Source organism: Pan troglodytes, chromosome 9, assembly GCF_028858775.2.
Source record: "Pan troglodytes isolate AG18354 chromosome 9, NHGRI_mPanTro3-v2.0_pri, whole genome shotgun sequence".
In the NCBI taxonomy this organism is placed as follows: Eukaryota; Metazoa; Chordata; class Mammalia; order Primates; family Hominidae; genus Pan; species Pan troglodytes.
Genome location: NC_072407.2, coordinates 126,931,171 through 126,950,501, shown reverse-complemented (window position 1 = coordinate 126,950,501; position 19,331 = coordinate 126,931,171). Strand labels below are relative to the sequence as shown.

At 37.4% G+C, this 19,331-nt stretch overlaps 1 protein-coding gene across 16 annotated transcripts in view; it reads right to left on the bottom strand.

Moving 5' to 3' along the window:
* Positions 1-19,331, bottom strand: part of CCDC15 (coiled-coil domain containing 15) — an 87,475-nt gene that overhangs the window by 35,582 nt on the left and 32,562 nt on the right. For 3 of the 16 annotated variants that reach the window (XM_016922221.3, XM_063783476.1, XM_054661689.2), the window contains 8 exons: positions 18,997-19,143; positions 17,751-18,758; positions 14,667-14,786; positions 14,298-14,420; positions 13,194-13,301; positions 12,638-12,712; positions 1,965-2,057; positions 715-818 (listed from right to left, as the gene is read on the bottom strand). In XM_016922221.3, coding sequence (XP_016777710.3) covers positions 715-818; positions 1,965-2,057; positions 12,638-12,712; positions 13,194-13,301; positions 14,298-14,420; positions 14,667-14,786; positions 17,751-18,758; positions 18,997-19,143 — 1,778 coding nt within the window. Of the gene's footprint in view, positions 1-714; positions 819-1,964; positions 2,058-12,180; positions 12,326-12,637; positions 12,713-13,193; positions 13,302-14,297; positions 14,421-14,666; positions 14,787-17,750; positions 18,759-18,996; positions 19,144-19,331 lie in introns of those variants that run through there. The other 13 variants (XM_016922222.3, XM_063783478.1, XM_063783477.1 and 10 more) reach the window with 8 other exon arrangements.

Here is a 19,331-nt window from a genome sequence, read left to right as displayed (position 1 = left end):
GGGATATTATTCAGTGCTAAAAATAAATGAGCTATCAAGCCATAAAAAAAGCACTAGAGGAAACGTACATGCATATTTCTAAGTATAAAAAGTCAATCTAAAAAGGTTGCATACATACTGTATGATTCCAACTATATGATGTTCTGGAAAAGGCAAAACCATGGAGACAGTAGAGAGTTCAGTGGTTACCACAGGATAGGGTGTAAAGAGGGAGGAATAGGCAGAGCACAGAGGATTTTAGGGAAGTGAAAGCACTTTGTATAATACCATAATGGTAGACACATGACATTATGTATTTGTCAAAACCCATAGAATGCCTAACACCAAAGGTGAACTCTAATGTAAACTATGGACCTTGGGTAATAATAATGTGTCAATGTAGGTTCATCAATTCTAATACATTGTACCACTATGGTGCAGGATAGTGACAGTAGGAGAGGCTACGCATTTGTGGGGCAGAGGGTATACTCTCTGTACTTTCTGCTCAATTTTGCTGTGAGCCTAAAATTGCCCTAAAAAAATCAAGTCTAATAGAAAATCGAACCAAAAAACCAAACCATAGCTGTTCACCATCTTCCAATATTTCACCCAGATCAAAAATAGCTGTTTTCAATATGGATCAGAGGGCAAAACCATTACCTTTTTCTAAAGTTCATCTTCCAAAAACATCTTAATTGGCAATTTAAGGCTCACAGGGCGGATCGAATAACTTACTTTTCAATTTTCTTCTTTTGTTCTTTTTGCCTTTGTTGTTCTTTAACTTGTTCTCTCTCAATATCCATGAAAAGTCGTCTATGTCTCAGGTACTGCTTTTGACGCTAAAGGTAAGAAGTTAAAATCACTAAGATTCTGCTTTCAGAGGAATTTCCAAGGAAGAAAAATATTCTTATACCATAGACAAAAACAAACGCAAGCAAACAAAAACAGATGATATAGAAGTTACATGATTAAGTCTTTAATTTCCTTCTGTCTATGGTCACTCAGGATGTCACATACACAAGAATTTTATATTTTCAAGCACATGGCTATTATATGTTAATAGGCAAACCAGAGAAAGTATTTACTCTGTTACTCTGAAATATTTACTCTGTGTTCCCAAGTAGTAAGTACCATAAAAGCCGAGCCACAGAAAGAATGTAGAAGATATTTCATAACAGAACCAACAGTTACTTTAACTTTTCAAAATTAAAACAGTATCACAAAAGCATACTCTAAGCCTAGCGTAACATGGCACGGAGGAGGGTAGAAGGGCTGAGGTATACTAAAGCCTCAGACTCATAAATGAAACAAATAGAATAAAAGCAAGTGCTACTAGACTGTGTGTGATCTGTTCATTCCTCTGGATTTATATATACTCTTTTAAATACACAAGCTATTCAATGAGCAAAAAGCATGTCTATGTATATACCAAAGTAGTGCAGGGCTTTTTGGTAAAAATTATTGAAGGTCTAAATAGTAGCTCTTAATACTGAGGATGCATCAGAATCACCAGTGGTATTTTTAAAAAACAAAAATGCCCTAAACCTCCGTTTTCAGATACTGATTTGGTATATCTGGTTTAGATCTAGGCATATTTGTATTTTGAAAAAAGCTCCCCATCTGATTCTGGTGCATGGCCAGGGTTAAGAACTATTGGTTTAAACTAACTTTAGATTGAAAAGAGAAAAAAAAAAGAAAGCCATAAAGTAATTATCTTCCTTTAAATAAGTTATAGTGGCAAATATACATTAGCTGGAGAAATTTATTAGTGTCAAATAATTGATTTCACATCAATGTACCCTAACTCATAGGAGCTTGGAAAATAAATTCAACACATTATAATGAGTCAAGCAACTTTTATTTGATTTATGAAATTTGTGGTATTAGCTCTTTTATGTGTTAGGACACAACAAATTGTTTCCAATTTCTCATATATTAATACTATCATAGAAATATTGGGATCCAAAAGCAGTATCATTACATACCTCTTTCTTATCTTCTTCTCTATCCACGTCAGACTGAAATGCCAGTGGAGCTTGGAATTCAGTGCTCAATCCTGATTGATACCTATCATAAGCCTGTTAGAAGGTCCAGTCACACAAAGTGACAAAATTACCAAAAACTACCCCATGAACAATTTTGATATTTTTATCTATTCTTTTCTTTTGCAAACTTGGGCTCAATTGGATAAAGAAGGGGAAAAAATGTGAATATAAAGAATAAAATCAAAAAAGAATGAAAGGAAGCCGTTTCAGAAGGAAGTAACCAAACATAAAATAATAAATCGAAGAAAAGGGTTCAGGTCAAAAACATGAATAAACAAAAAATTAAAATGTTCAGAATGAAAATTCTTTTAAAGTGGTCACTTGAAATCACTGTCATGAGTGCGCTTGGAATAGAATCTAGGATAAATAGCCAGATTCCTTAATATTTCAATTCTATATATGATCACTTTGAATTTATACAACCCTCTTAGTAGGCATGAGTCCAGAGAAAATATTATATCAATCAACTTGAATGGCATGGAGGAAACAGGCTAATTTCCACCCATGTTTACTGGGAAAGCCTTATAACATAACTTGGTATATCTACTTGGACATTACATGGGTCAAATAATGATCTCCAACTTTTAGAGATAAAAAGTTTAAAATTATTTCATCTCTTAAGTTTAAGAGTTATTTATCTTTCAACAAGGTTGCAGGATACATGATCAATATACAAAAATCAATTGTATTTCTATACTTGTAAAGAACAATCTAGAAAGTAAATTAAGAAAAAATTTACATTTACAGTATCTTCAAAAAGAAGAAAACACTTAGAAATTTAACAGAGGAAGTGTGAATTTTATACTCTGAAACATACAAAACATTGTTTTAAAAAAATGAAAGATGATATATATAATGGAAAGACATCCCATGTTTATGGACTGGAAGACCCAATATCGTTAAGATGGCAGCATTCCCCAAATCAATCAACAAATTTAATAATCCTCCATCAAAATGTCAGTTGATTCTTGGCAGAAATTGATAAGATGATCCTAAAATTCTTGTGAAAATGCAAGGGACCCAGAATAGCTAAGACAGTCTTGAAAAAGAACAAAGTTAGGGGACTCACTCTTCCTAACATCAAAACTTACTACAAAGATATAATAATCAAGATAAATTGTACTAATACAAGGATAGATATGCTATAGATCAATGAAATAAAAGTGAGAGTTCAGAAATAAACTCTTACATTTATAATGAGTTGATTTTCAATAAGAGTGCCAAGACAATTCAATTGAAAAATAAACAGCTTTTTAACAAATGATTCTGGGACACAGGTTATCCACATGCAAAAGAATGAAGCTGGACCACTCCCTAACACTATACACAAAAATTTACTCAAAATGCATCATAGGCCTAAATATAAGAGCTAATACTATAAGACTTAGAGGAACGCATAGGAGTCAATCTTTGTGATTTTGGCTTAGGTAATGGGTTCTTAGATATGACAATAAAAGCACAAACCATGAAAGAAGAAGTAGACAAATTGGATTTTATCAAAATTAAAAACTTTTGTGCTGCAGAGGAAACCATCAAGAAAGTGAAAGGCAACCCACAGAACAGAAAAACATTTGCAAATCATATATATCTGATAAGGGACTTGTATGTGGAACATATTATGAATTCTCATACTCAATAATCATAACGCAAATAACCCAATTACAAAATGGGCAAAGCATCTAACAGTTCTCCAAACAAGATATACAAATGGTCAGTAAGCACATGAAAAGGTGTTCAACATCATTAGCTATCAGGAAAATACAAATCAAAAGTACTTCACACCCACTTGGATGGCAATAATTAAAAATACAGATAATAACAAGTGTTGGTGAGGATATGGAGAAATTTGAGTCCTCATATACCACTGGTGGGAATGAAAAATGGTGCAGCTTGGCAGGTCCTCAAAAGGTTAAGCACAGTTATCATACGTTCCACCAATTCCACTATGAGGTATAATATGACCAAGAGAAGTGAAAAATATGCCCACAAAAAAAAAAACTTGTACACAAATGTTCACAGCAGTACTATTCCTAACAGCCAAGAAGAAATAAGCCAAACTTCCATCAATAGATGAATTGATAAATAAAATGTGCTATATGCACAAAATGGAATATTTTTCAGCAATGAATAGGAACAAAGTACTGCTATATGCTACATCAATGGATTTTGAAAACACATGCTAAGTGAAAGAAGCCAGTCACAAAAGGCCACATCTTTCATGGTCTCCTTTATATAGACTACCCAGAATAGGCAAATCTGTAAAGACAGAAAATAGCTTAGTGGTTGCATAGGACTGGAGGTGGGGCTAAAGGGAAAAGTGGCGTGGTACAGGACTTTTGGGGGGTGATGAAAATGTTCTCAGATTGATTGTGGTTAATGCCACAAACACAACCTGTGATTTTTGCACAACCCTGTAAATACTAAAAATACTGTATACTTTAATAGGTCAATTGTATATGTGAATTATAGTCATTCATTATTTGCATATTCCACATTTGCAAATTTGCCTATTCACTAAAATTTATGTGTAATCCCAATACTTATGGTGCTTTTGCAGGCCTTTGCAGACATGCACAGAGCTGTGAAAAATTTGAGTCATCCAATATGCATGTTGCCAACTGAGGCTGACCAAGATGATACTCTGCCTTTTTGTTTCAGCTCTCATACTGTAAACAAGTGTTCTTTTTGCAGTCTATTTGGTGCCAAGTTTTTGCATTTTTGTGTTCTATGTTGGTGATTTCACTGTTAAAATGGTCCCCATGCATAGCTGAAGTACTATCTATTATTACTAAGCACAAAAAGGCAGTGGTGTACCTTATGGAAAAAATATGCATGTTAGATAAGCTTCATTCCAGCATGAGTTACAGTGCTGTTGGCTGTGAGTTCATGTTAACGGATCAACCATATATATTAAATAAGGTGTTTTAAAGAGAAATATATATAAAATAAGGTTATGTATTGATTAGTTGACAAAAATGGTATGACCAGAGGCTTGCAGGAATCTACCCCTGGTATCTCCCCTAGGAGCAAAAATTCAGTATTTCCTGATTCAGTGTTTGTAACAACTTTATATAACACAACCACTATGAATGACAAGAATAAACTGTATATATCAATAAAGCTATTATTATTTTAGAAGTTATTTATTTGTTTTGTGACTCTAAAAGTCTGAAAATCTATACAGCAAAATGTTAATGTGAAATAACTCTAAAATTTGTGGTTATCTTTTTCATTTGTGTTTATCTTCTCTACAATAAAAATGAAATTACTTTCTGTTTTCAATAAAGAAAACTGGACTCCCAGTACTAATGACGAAGCACACTATGGGCTCTCTCTCTTGCTCTCATTGATTGTAACTAAGACTTCTGAGAAATGTAGCTCCTGGGATCTACCCCCTATGGAGAGCATAGGGGGTAACCTAGAGAGAAGTGAGCTAGAAAGTGGACCCCTTAATTCTGTGTGTGAACTGGCATATATCTCAGAATCCCCCTCGAATTGTGCATGTATGGGACAGACCTATAGGAGTATAATGAAAGCTTTGAAAACTAAAGTAACATTGAAGCCATGGTGCATAGGAGAGATCACTTACAGTTGGAATTTAATCAGGTTGACTGCCTGCTAGAACAAACAAACAAATAAAAGATACAATATTCTTTAGAGGATTTTAACAGAAACCAGAGTCTCAAAATACAATATTAGAAATATTAGCCTGGCATGGTGGCTCATGCCTGTAATCCCAGCACTTTGGGAGGCCAAGGCGGGTGGATTACTTGAGGTCAGGAGTTCAAGACCGGCCTGGCCAACATGGTGAAACCCCGTCTCCACTAAAAATAAAAAAAATTAGCCAGGCGTGGTGGTGGGCGCCTGTAATCCCAGCTACTAGGGAGACTGAGACACGAGAATCACTTGAACTCAGGAAGCAGAGGTTGCAGTGAGCCAAGATCACACCACTGCACTCCAGCCTGGGTGACAGAGCAAGACTCCATCTCAAAAAAAAAAAAAAAAAAAGCTAGGACACAACTTAAAATTAGTTGACATAGAAGAAAGCAGGAAGATGTGACCAATTCTGAGGGGTAAAGATAATAAACAGATCCCAACTCCAGGGTGACCCGGATGTTGAATTAACAGACAAAACTTTTAAAGCAGTGATTAATACTTTATCTATGAGGTAAAGGCAAACCCAACTGAAGTGAATGAAAATACAAAAGTTCTCACCACAAAAATAAAAACTATTAAAAAAATACAGATCCAAATTTTAGAGACAGAAAAACACAATATGTGAAATCAAAATTTCACTGGATAGACTCAATAGAAGAATGAAAAAAAAGTCAGTGAACTTGAATCTATTGGATCAATATAAATGATCCACTGTGAAGAACAAAGAGAAAAAATAAGACTGAAAAAAAAAATGAACCGCATGTAAATGATGCATCTGTGGGACAATATCAAAAGGTCTAAAATTTGTGTAACTGGAGTTGCAGAAGGAAAGGAGAAAATAATTAGTACATAAAAAAATTTGGAGACATAATGGCAAAAAACTTCCCAAATTTGGTCAAAGATATAGATTTACAGATTGAAAATGTTCATCATACCTGAGATGGGATAAACTAAAAAACATTATGCCCAGACACATCATAATTAAACTGCTGGAAACCAAAAAATAACAAGAGTTTTGAAAGTAGCCAGAAAAAATAGACACATTACATATAGAAGAACAATGACTCAAATAATTACAAGTTTGCTATCGAAGACTGGAAACCAGGAGACAGTAGAAAAATATTTCTAATGTGCAAGCAACAAAAAGAGTCAATAAGTAGAGACTCTCGGCCGGGCGCAGTGGTTCACGCCTGTAATCCCAGCACTTTGAGAGGCTGAGGCGGGCAGATCATGAGGTCAGGAGTTTGAGACCAGCCTAACTAACATGGCGAAACCCCTTCTCTACTAAAAATACAAACATTATCCAGGCATAGTGGTATGCACCTGTAATCCCAGGTACTCAGGAGGCTGAGGCAGGAGAATCGCTTGAACCCGGGGAAGCAGAGGTTGCAGTGAGCTGAGATCACACCACTGCACTCCTGCCTAGGCGACAGAGTGAGACTCTGTCTCCAAAAAAAAAAAAAAAGTAGAGACTCTCTCAAGTTTTTCATAAAAACATGTATGATTATTGGAGGCAAAAAAAAATGGAGTTTTCAGTGTAGATAGATGGAACACCTATGACAATTATAACATAAAGGGGAAAGGGGAAAAGGACCTATCTGATTATAAAGCTTCTACATTTACTTAATGTGGTAAACTATTAACTCAAAGTAGACTGTGAAAGGTTTGGTATGTATATTGTAATCCTCACAGCAACTATTATAAGATAATATGAAGAGATAGAGACAAAAAGGTAATAGGTCAATTAGAATGAAATTAAGTAATATTTAAATAAAGAGACTTCTGCTTGAAGCCACAATGCAATAATAGAACGGAATTTACCTTCCTGCCTGAAGACTGAGAAAACAAAAAACAAACAAAAATCTATACAACAATGGTTTTTAAACACTGACTATAAGGAAGCACAGGATAATTATTTCTCATAGACAGTAAACAAATGTGGTCAGCACTACAACTGTCCCAGCTTACTGCCTGAATAATTTCTAGTCCACAACACGGAGAGAGGGATTCCAGACAGACCCTGGCAGCCTCTCTGGGGGGCGACAAGAAGAAACCACACTGCACCTTTAGCACTTTGCTTGCAAATCTCAGCTAAATTTCCAAGTTCATTGCTTAGAAGTTATGCCTTCCATACAACTGTAGGACACAATTTGGCTAAGCTTCCTACCACTAAATAACAAGGATTACCTTTCCCCCAGTTTCCATGTTCCTCATTTCCTTGAGCTTCACTGGCAGTTTGTTTATTTGTTTATTTATGAGACAGAGTTTTGCTCTTGTCGCCCAGGCTGGAGTGTAGTGGTGCGATCTCGGCTCACTGCAACCTCTGCCTCCCGAGTTCAAGTGATTCTTGTGCCTCAGCCACCCCTGTAGCTGCGATTACAGGTGCATGCCACCATGCCTGTCTGATTTTTATATTTTTAGTAGAAACAGGGTTTCACCTTGTTGGCAAGTCTGGTCTCAAACTCCTGGTCTCAAGTGATCCGTTCACCTCAGCCTCCCAAAGTGCTGGGATTATAGGCATGAGCCACCATGCCCAGCTGGCAGTATCTTTAATGTAGACATTTCCACCAATATTTTGCTTATAACAACGAAGATATTCTCTAAAATGATGGCCAGGAGCAGTGGCTCACACCTGCAATCCTAACACTTTGGGAGGCTGAGGCAGGAGGATCACTTGAGGCCGGGAGCTCAAGACCAGAGTAGGCATCACAGCAAGACCCTGTCTCTACAAAAATATAAACATTAGCCAAGCATGGGTAGCACAACCTCTAGTCCTAGCTACTTAGGAGGCTGAGGCAGGAGGATCACTTGAGCCACCCATTTGAGGCTTCAGTGAGCTATGATTGTACCACTGCAATCCAGCCTGGGCAACTGAGTGACAGTCTGTTTCAAAATATAACAATAATTTAAAAAATGATACAGGCTTTCTCTGTCATGGGCCTCAAAATTCTTCACCTCTATCCATTACCCATTTTTTTAGCCATTTCCACATTTTTTCGATATTTGTTGTAGCAGCACCCCATTCCCAGTATCAAATAGCTACAAACAGGAAACAACCCAGATGTCCATCAATAGGAGATTGAATAAACAAACTGTGATATATTCAAATAACGGAATGCTATACAGCAACGCAAAGAATACATTATTGATGCAGCAATATGAATGAATCTCAGAAACATTATGCTGAGCAAAAGGAACCTTACACAACAGGATTCATACTGTACAGGAAGGTCTACAACAGAGAAAACTGATTGTGGAACAGTCAATGGATAAATGGGTAATCAAAATGTAGTATATACATTCAGTGGAATGCTATTCAGCCTTAAAAAGGAAGTAACTCCTATAATATGCCATAGCATTATGCTAAGTGAAATAAGGCAGGCACAAAAGGGCAAATACTGTATGATTTCACTCATATGAGGTACCGAGAGTAATCAAATTCATGAATACAGAAAGTAGAATGGTGGTTGCCAGGGACATGGGGAGAAGAGACTGAGAAATTACTGTTTAACGTGTATATGGTCTCAGTTTTACAAGATGGAAAAAAACTCTGGAGATGGATGGTGGTGATGGTTGCACAACAATGTGAGTGTACTTAACACCACTGAACTGTATACCTAAAAAGGATTAAAATGGGAAATTTTATGGTATGTATATTTTATCACAATTTTTTAATGTGTCCATATTTACATGTGTATAAATGCTTATAAAGAGGACTCAAAGGATGCATACAACTCTTGACAGTGATTAACTCTGAAGAGGAGAGAATTAGCTGGTGGGGCTTGAAGAGAAAACTTTTCCTCTGAGATAGTAGGAATAAGTAATAACAGCAACAAAAAGAAAGTAAATGGTTAAGGCAGTTATTGTGTGATAGCTTTTATTTTCCATATGAAAGTTGAGAATATGGAGGCGCAGCAGGAAGTTTAAGGAGTGTTTAAGATTTAGAATAGTCAGGGTAGGGCACTGGGCAGCCCTGGGAACCCTAAGTATGAATGTGATATAAATCTATACTATTAAAGTGTTTTGTTCAAAAAGGCTGGATTATTTGGCAGCGTAAAAGGTGAAAAGATGGCCAGGTACAGTGGCTCACACCTGTAATCCCAGCACCTTTGGGAGGCTCAGGTGGGAGGGTCACCTGAGGTCAGGAGTTTGAGACCAGCATGGCAAACATGACGAAACCCCATCTCTACTAAAAATACAAAAATTAGCCAGGCTTGGTAGCACATGCCTGTAGTCCCAGCTACTCAGGAGGCTGAGGCACAAGAATCACTTGAACCCGGGAGGCGGAGTTGCAGTGAGCTGAGATTGCGCAACTGCACTCCAGCCTACGTGACAGAGTAAGACTCTGTCTCAAAAAAAAAAAGGAGAAAAGGCTATTCCAGGGTTGAAAATTTCCAGGGATAGTAACAGCAGAAGGACAAGAAGAGATTCAGATCACCAAAGCTGTAACCTGAATTGAATAGTCCAGAGTAAGTACCCCTCTTGTGTGCTTTGTGAATGCCCCATGCGTCCTCTATCACTAATTATGCTGCTGCATAATTATGTTTATGTATCAGTCTCTCTTCTTTAGATTGTCTGAAATTTGAGTGTCATGTCTTGCTCACAACTGTATCTTTGATATTTAGGACTTAAACAATGGCTAACACCTAAAAGGTGCTCAGTAGATGTTTGACTGATCGACTAACACATTCAAAACCTATCTACCAAGTGACTACTAGGTACTAGCCACTGTGCCAAGTGCTGTTCATACAATGGTAAACAAAACAGGTATGGTACCTCTCTCAAGAAGCTTATGGGCTAGTGGGAAATCTCTAGACAATAAGAAAACAAGCAAATTAATAATTAACTACAAATTGTTTTGTACTGAAAAGGAAACAAACAGAATGCAAGGATAGAGAAAAACAGAAAAAAGGAGATCTATTTTTGATAAGGTGGTAAGGATAGCCTTTTCCAAGGAGGTGACATTTAAGCTGAAACCCGAAGGATAAGAAGGGACCGACTTTATGAAGAAAAAAGGGAAGACTACCCAGACAAGAGGAAAAAACATATGCAAAAGACCTGAGGTAGGAAAGAGCCTGGCAGGGCTCAGGATGTATAAATGACAATGTAGACTAAAACACAGCAGCATACCCTTAGGCCAACCTTACAGACCCAAACTAAAAATGACCAAGAGTTGCAGTTCAGTCCTGAAAACCGCAGCCCAAACTCTATTTTCTGCTTCTTTGCCTCCTTTGAATTTTGCCCTCTTAAAGAGGCCAAGAGAAAATTTCTCTTCAGTCTCTCACACAGCCTAACACTGCTGGTTGCCGTAAGCCTTCATTTTTAAAAACATAAAATCAGAAAATAAAAATTATGCACAGAGGGGTAAAATTCCAGTGATAATAAACTAAACTTCAGTTAAGCCACGGAAAAATCTTAGTAGGCCAGGATGTTGTAACATTTTCTTGAAAAACTACAGATCTTAACTCAATGCCCCCAAACCTTAGGCAAGAGAAACCTAACAAGCTCCAGCCCAAACCTGATTAGTTTATTTCTTGGTGAGCCTGCCTTATGCTCTACCAGCTTACTGATGGAGATCTAGTACTGGCCATGGGGTGGAAGATCCTCATAACCCCTGCCCTCAGAAACTGTTCATTTCTTCCCCTCTCACACTGTAAAAGACAATGGCCATCAGAAATATACCTTTTATTAAAATACATCTAAAATATAGTTTTTCAAATGGACAATAAATGCTCCCCAAAATACCTTAGGTTTCAATGGGAGACCTAAAATAATCTTAGGATTAGGATAATAATATCAGGATACATTTTGCGCTGTATGAAATAAAACAGGAATGTGCTTCTTGATCAGCCTGACCACTCCCAGCTTAGTAGGTACCTATAATCTTGTCCAAATTCCACTGCTCATACCCTGTGATGTGCTCTACCTGTCGTCTGCTGGAAGTATCTCTCTGGTGCATGGGTGAAAGGTGCTAATGGCCACCCAGAAGCAAATCCTGTGGCCGTCTTTCAGCTGACCAAACAGATAGCTGCTGCCTAACGTGTAAGTTCTAAAAGATACAAAAACACTTACCAAATTGTGTGAGCAGGGGTATCACAGTAGTGATAATACTGTAAGCTTCAGTGATAGCCCTGAAGTAATCTAAATGAGTCAGAATAGTCTGATATATTATGGCATAAAAGCAGACATTATACTTCTTGTCACCATTCTGGATCTTAACTCTACCTGCGAAGCAATCTTCAATTTCATCTATAATCCAAGGATAATAATAGTATCTATCTTCTATGGTTATTATGAAAATCAAATAAGATACTTCATATAAAATTCTAAAACCATTTTGGCTGTGGTAAGTGTTCAATGAATGTAAGCTGTTATTCATAATAATATTAATAACACTATTGCTAATCTTAAAAACAGATAACGTGATCATCATGATCTTTTTTGGTAACGAAACTATGACAAGCCCAGCTCAAACTCTAATTTGCTTTCTGTTGCTTACTCTTTAATACACCCTGCTCTACCTGCTCTCTGGCAGAGCCTGGATCTTGGATTTCATGTAAAATATATCCATGGCGCTCTGGAAGTAACTCCTTCCTCCATCTCTCATCTGTCATATCACGTGAGGCCTACTCATAGCTCCTGTGCTAAAAGACAACATAAACACTGAACATAAGTTATCCAAGCGGGATCATCATTCCTGTGGCAATGGTAAAAGCTTCAGTCAAGAAGACTGAGGTAGTTTCAATAGGTCAGAATGATGTGATACATCACAGAACAAAAGAACGTTATATTCTTTGCCCGTTATTACTGACCTTAACACTAAATTCCTGAAGCAGTTACATTGCCCTGTCAATCTTCAGCCAAAAAAAAAGCAATTTACACTCTGTTACTTACTCACTATATTCTGCTCTACTTCTCTAGAAGAGACTAGATCTTGAATATTGTGTGAAACATACCAATGGCACTCCAGGAGTATTTCCTCTTGCAATCTCCCATTTCTCAAAAGATGAGGGTAGTTTGATATGCTTGTTCTAAAGGAACAACAAAATACAAAACTGATTGTCTAAGCAGAAATGACGGGCTAGTGACAGTATTATAGACTTCAGTGACAATCCCAGAGTAATGACACTAGGTGAGGATAATAGAACACAGTTAAAGCTGTGTGTGTGTTCAACATAAAAATTTCCAAACTTGCATCAAAGTAGAAAAAAAAAAAGTATAATGAATCTCAAGATTCAACAATTACCCAGATTCAACAATTAGCAACATTTTGCTTTATTATCTATCTCTTCTCCAACGTTTTTCCTGGAGTATTTTAAAGCAAATTCCAGATTATTCTGGCACATTTTGAAATAACAAAAAACATTATACTCTTAGCTTAATTCTGGAGGCCTTAATTCTATGTATTCCACAAACAAGCTAGCTTGACAGGCTTCAGCCTCAATGTTAATATGATTTAGGCTTGTTCCCCTTTTAGAAGGTATACAGTCCTCCTACTGTATTCGGTTCTACCTGTTCTCTAGGGGAGTCTTGGTCCTGGATTTTAGGTACAACATATTGATGATAGTCCAGAGGCAATTCCTCTCTCACTCTTTCTTCTCTCATAAAAGACGCAGGTTGCTTGAGAAACATATTTTAAAGGAAAAACAACAACAGAAAAAAAATTGTGTAATGCTAATCATAATATCATAAGCTTCAGTGAAAACTCCAGAGAAATGAAACCAGGTAAAAATATTCTAATACGTTTTGATATGAGGGAGATGTTACACTTTTAGCTCAACTATGTAGACCTTAATTCTTAATCCCATCATTGACAGAATAGTCTGACAAACTCATCAAATCCTAAGTATCTTCTAGTTCCTACATTGTACATGTAGGGGCATTATGCTTGCAGCAATACTGTTGGCTTTGGTAAGAGTTGAAGAATAATCTTGTTAAATTAAAATAGTCAACTGATTCTGGAATAAGATATGAACGTGATACATCAGCCTCAGAAATCACTGAACTGATTTTGACTCATATAGTTCCCTAGACCAGGGTCTTTTGTACCACTGAAGTACAAAGTAGAAGAGAAAAAAACAAAAAGGAGAGAGACCAGGAGGAACTGAATTGTTTAGGGTTTAACACTCTATGCTCCTGAAGCAGTTCCTCTGTTCTAATAGGACTTAGGATCATCTTCCCACTAATGTGGGAAGGAATCAAAAATACTGTATTCTGGCCGGGGACAGTGGCTTACGCCTGTAAACCCAGCACTTTGGGAGGAAGAGGCGGGCAGATCACCTGAGGTCAGGAGTTCGAGACCCGCCTGGCCAACATGTTGAAACCCCATCTCTACTAAAAAAACAAAAATTAGCCGGGCGTGCTGGCATGCGCCTGTAATCCCAGCTACTCGGGAGGCTGAGGCAGGAGAATCGTTTGAACCCGGGAGGCGGAGGTTGCAATGAGTCGAGATTGTGCCACTGCACTCCAGCCTGGGCGACAGAGAAAGACTCCATCAGAAAAAAGCCACTATATTCTTAGGTTAGCTCCAAAATCCCTCATTCTAAATTACCAGTTGTTGGGATTTATAAAACCTGGGTACTTCCTTCCTGTTTATATCTTTTTCTTCTACTCTACCTGATTTTTGATGTCATCCTGGTCCTGGGATTTGGGAGGCAAACACTGATAGTCTGCCAGAGAAAAGTCTTCTCTCCCTTTCTCATCTGTCATATCAGAGTATGGCTCCTTAAAGTGTACTTTCTAAAAGAGAAAATAATAATAAACTATAAATTGTCTAGCAAGACTAATATGATGGCAATAATATTCTAGGCTTCATTGAAGGCCAAAGGGTAGTTTTTTTCAGGATAATATAAAACATTATGGAATAAAAGAGACACTCATACTTTTTGTCAGTTCTGAAGTTTAGCTGAGAACAACCTTTGAAAGCTTCAAACTACACTCTAAACAATTCAGTTCCTGTTGGTCTCTGTCATTTTTCTTTTCTACCTTGCCTCTGATGGAGGCCTGATGATGCCTGCATAGAAGATCCTGATGGACATCCAGAGGAAGTGCCTCTCTCCCTCTCCTACCTATCAAAATGGATGTTGGCTGCTTCAGACTTGCTTTCTATAAAAGAACAAACACAACATATCAATTGCTCAGTTAAGAATGACAGGTTAAGACTTTAGGTTTTAGTGAGAATTCTGGAGTTAACCAAGATCAGAATATAATTGAGCACCTTATGGAAAAACCAAAAACTACACTCCATTCCACAAAAGTCCAACCACAACCCTAAGTAATCTAATTCATGTTGGTCTTTCTTCTTCCTTTTAGTCTAACTGATCTCTGGTGGAGGGATGGCCTTGGAACCTGTGTGAAAGATACTGCTGAGTACTTATGGACCACTCCTTTTTCCATCTTTCAGCTGTCTAAGCAGATAATGGCTGCCAGAAATATTTCTCCCAATGAAGAAGATTAAAAATAAAAAATTAAATTGTTCACAAAATCTGGGTAGAGTGTTGATTTAAAAAATTAAATAAAAAGAAAAGAAACAGCAAATTGTTTATTTGGAGTAATATGCTGCTGGTAATACTTTAACATTTAGTAAGAGCACTGGAGTTTTGAGAAATCAATCAAGAAACTATTTTTTCCAAGTATGGATCTCCAAATCAGGTACAATATACAGCATACCTATTTTTATTATGCTTTGCAGATGTTGTGTTTTTTACAAACTGAAGGTTTGTGGCAATCATACGTCAAGCCAATACACTGGTGTCACTTTTCCAACAGCATGTGCTCGTGTAATGTCTCTGTGTCACATTTTGGAAATTTTCACAATAGTTCAGACTTTTCCATTACTATTATATCTGGTATAGTGATCTATGATCAGTGATCTTTGATGTTACTATCCTAATTGTTTTGGGGCACCATAACCACGCTCATCTAAGACAGCAAACCTAACTGATAAATGTTGTGTGTGTTCTCACTGTTCTACCACCTGGCCACCCCCCTACCTCTCCTTAGGCCTCCCTATTCACTGAGACACAACAATATTGAAATTAGGCCAATTAATAACCCTACAATGGTCTCTAAGTGTTCAAGTGAAAGAAAGAACCACATGTCTCCCACTTTAAAGCAACAGCTAGAAATTATTAAGCTTAGTGAAACAGGCCTGTTGAAAGCCAAGACAGTCCGAAGGCTAGGCCTCTTGTACCAAACAGCCCTGTGTGAATGCAAAGGAAAAGTTCTTGAAGGAAATTAAAATCTACTCCAGTGAATACATGGTAAGTAAGAAAGCAAAATAGCCTTATTGCTGATATGCAAAATGTTTTAGCAGTATGGACAAATCAAACCAGCCACAACAGCTCCTTAAGCCAAAGCCTGATCCAGAGCAAGGCCCTAACTCTCTTCAATATTATGAAGGCTGAGAGAAGTGAAAAAACTACAGAAGAAAAGTTGGAAGTTAGCAGAGGTTGGTTCATGAGGTTTAAGGAAATAAGGTGTCTCTATAACATCAAAGGGCAAGGTAAAGCGGTACGTGCTGATGAGAGGCTACAGCAAGTTATCTAGAAGATCTAGCTAAGATGACTGATGAAGGTGGCTACACTGGACAACAGATTTTCAGTGTGGACAAAACAGCCTTATATTGGAAGAAGATGACTAGGAGTTTCACAGCTAGAGAGAAAAAGTCAATGTCTGGCTTCAAAGTTTCAAAGGACAGGCTGACTCTCTTGTTAGTGGCTAATGCAGCTGGTGACTTTAAGTTGAAGCCAATGCACATTTACCATTCCAAAAGTCCTAGGACCCGTAAGAATGGCACTAAATCTACTTTTCTTGTGCTTTGTGAAGGGAATAACAAAGCCAAGATGACAGCACATCTGTTTACAGCATGTTTTACAGAATATTTTACACTTACTGTTGAGACCAACTGTTCCAAAAAAAATAAAGATGCCTTTTAAACTGCTCATTGACAATGCACCTAGTCACCCAAGAGCTCTGATGAAGATATACAAGGAGATTAATGTTGTTTTTTCATGGCTGCTAACACAACATCCATTCTGTAGTTTGTGGATCAAGAAATAATTTTGACTTTCAAGTCTTGTTATTTATAAAATACATTTCTGTCACAGACAGCAATTCCTCTGATAGATATGGGCAAAGTAAGTTGATACCCTCTGGAAAGGGTCCACCATCTTGATGCCATTAAGAACATTCATGAATCATGGGAGGAGGTCAAAATATCAACCTTCACAGGAGTTTGGAAGAAGTTGATTCGAACCCTCATGGACTTTGAGGCATTCAAGACTTCAGTGAAGGAAGTAATTGTAATGTGGTAGAAACAGCAAGAGAACTAGAATTAGAAGTGGAGCCTGAAGATGTGAGTGAATTGCTGCAATCTCATGTTCAAACTTAAATGGATAAGGAGTTACTTCTTATGATGAGCAAAGAAAGTGTTTTCTTGAGATGGAATCTACTGTGAACATTGTTAAAATGACAACAAAGGGTTTAGAATATTACATGGACTTAGCTGATAAAGCAGTGGCAGGGTTTGAGGGAATTGATTCCAATTCTGAAAGAAGTTCTACTGTAGATCAAATGCTATCAAACATTATCACATGCTACAGAGAAATGTTTCGTGAAAGGAAGAGTCAAATGATGTGGCAAACTTCATCATCTTAAGTAACTTCCACAGCCACCCCAAACATCAGTAATCACCACCCTGATTAGTCAGCAGATATCAACATTGAGCCAAGACCCTCCACCAGCAAAAAGATTATGGCTTGCCGAAGACTCAGATAATCGTAAGCATTTTTTAGCAATAAAGTATTTTTAAATTAAGGTATGTACTTTTTTTAGGCATTATGCTATTGCACACTAATAAACTACAATACAATATAAACATAACTTTTATATGTACTGGGAAGCCAAGAAATTTGTGTGACTTACTTTATTCCAATATTTGCTTTATTGCAATGGCCTGGAACTGAACCCACAGTATCTCCCAGGTATACTTGCAGTCCTTACAAATCCCTCCTCAAACCCTAAGTAGCTTATTTCTTCTTTTTGTATCTCCTTTCTGCTCTATTTTACCTGATATTTTGGTAGAAAATCTTGGTCCTGACATTTGGGTAGAATATTCTGGTCATTGGAGAGAACATGCAGGTCTCTGGGTAGAAAATCCCGGTCCTGACATATGGGTAGAATATTTTGGTCTTTAGGAAGATAACCTTGGTCTCTGGGTAGAAAATCCTGGTCCTGACATATGGGTAGAATATTTTGGTCTTTGGGAAGAACACCTTGGTCTCTGGGTAGAAAATCCTGGTCCTGACATTTGGGTAGAATATTCCAGTCTTTGGGGAGAACATGCTGGTCTCTAGATAAAAAGTCCTGGTCTTTAGGTAGAAAATCCTGGTCTTGATATTTAGGTAGAATATTCTGGTCTTTGGGGAGAACATGCTGGTCTCTAGATAAAAAATTCTGGTCCTTAGGTAGAAAATTCTGGTCCTGATATTTTGGCAGAATATCTTGGTCTTTGGGGAGAACATGCTGGTCTCTAGATAAAAAATTCTGGTCCTTAGGTAGAAAATTCTGGTCCTGATATTTTGGCAGAATATCTTGGTCTTTGGGGAGAACATGCTGGTCTCTGGGTAGGAAGTCCTGGTCCTGATATTTGAGTAGAATACTCTGGTCTTTAGGGAGAACACAGTGGTCTTTGAGTAAAACATCCTGGTTTTTCGTTAGAAGAGCCTGATTTGTGGGTAGAAAATCCTGGGTTTTCAACACAATACTCCCTTCTTCTAGCTCAATACTCTGGGCTTTCAGCATAATACCCTGAGTTTCTGTCTTAATAGGCTGGCCTTCTGGCTCAATGGCCTGGCCTTCTGGCTCAGTAACCTGAACCTTCATTTCAACAGCCTGGGTATCTGGCTTAACACTCTGGATTCCTGTCAAATCACCCTGGGTTTCCAGCAAATCACCTTGGGCTTCTGGAAAATAATCCTGGGCTTCTGGCAGAATACCCTGAAGGCCCTCAAAATGTAACTGCTTTTGTTCTTCCTCTTCCATCAGAACAAATAATGGATTTTTGAATTTTACTTTCTAAAAGTGAACATAAACACCAAATACAGAATGTGAGTTAGTAGCAATACTCTAGGTTTTCCAAAATAATCAAAATATCAAAATGATATGGCAGTGAAGCAAATTACTAGAACAAAATGTGAAATTATAATCTTTGTCCAACTTAACAAAAGCTAAATCTACAATCCTAAATCAGTACAACATTACTGGCAATACCTAGTCCAAATCACAATTAATTTAATTTCTCTTATTGCTTTACCTGAACTCTGCTGAAAGGTTTGTTCTTATCTTCAGAATGGATAGCCTGCTGGTCCTGCTGGCCTCTCCCAAACAAATCTTCTTTCCCTTTCTCATCAGTTACAAGAGATGAAGATTCCTCATAGTCAGGTTCCTCATAGTCAAGTTCCTAAAGAAAAAAACAATGAAAACGCGCACACGCGCACACACACACACACACACACACACACACACCATGTAGCTATTATAGGAAGAAACAATGTGATTGCAATAAAATTCTAGGCTTCAGGTCACTGCTATTATAATTTTAGTAGGTCAGCATAGTCAAATGTTATACAATGTTTACAGTGCAGGACT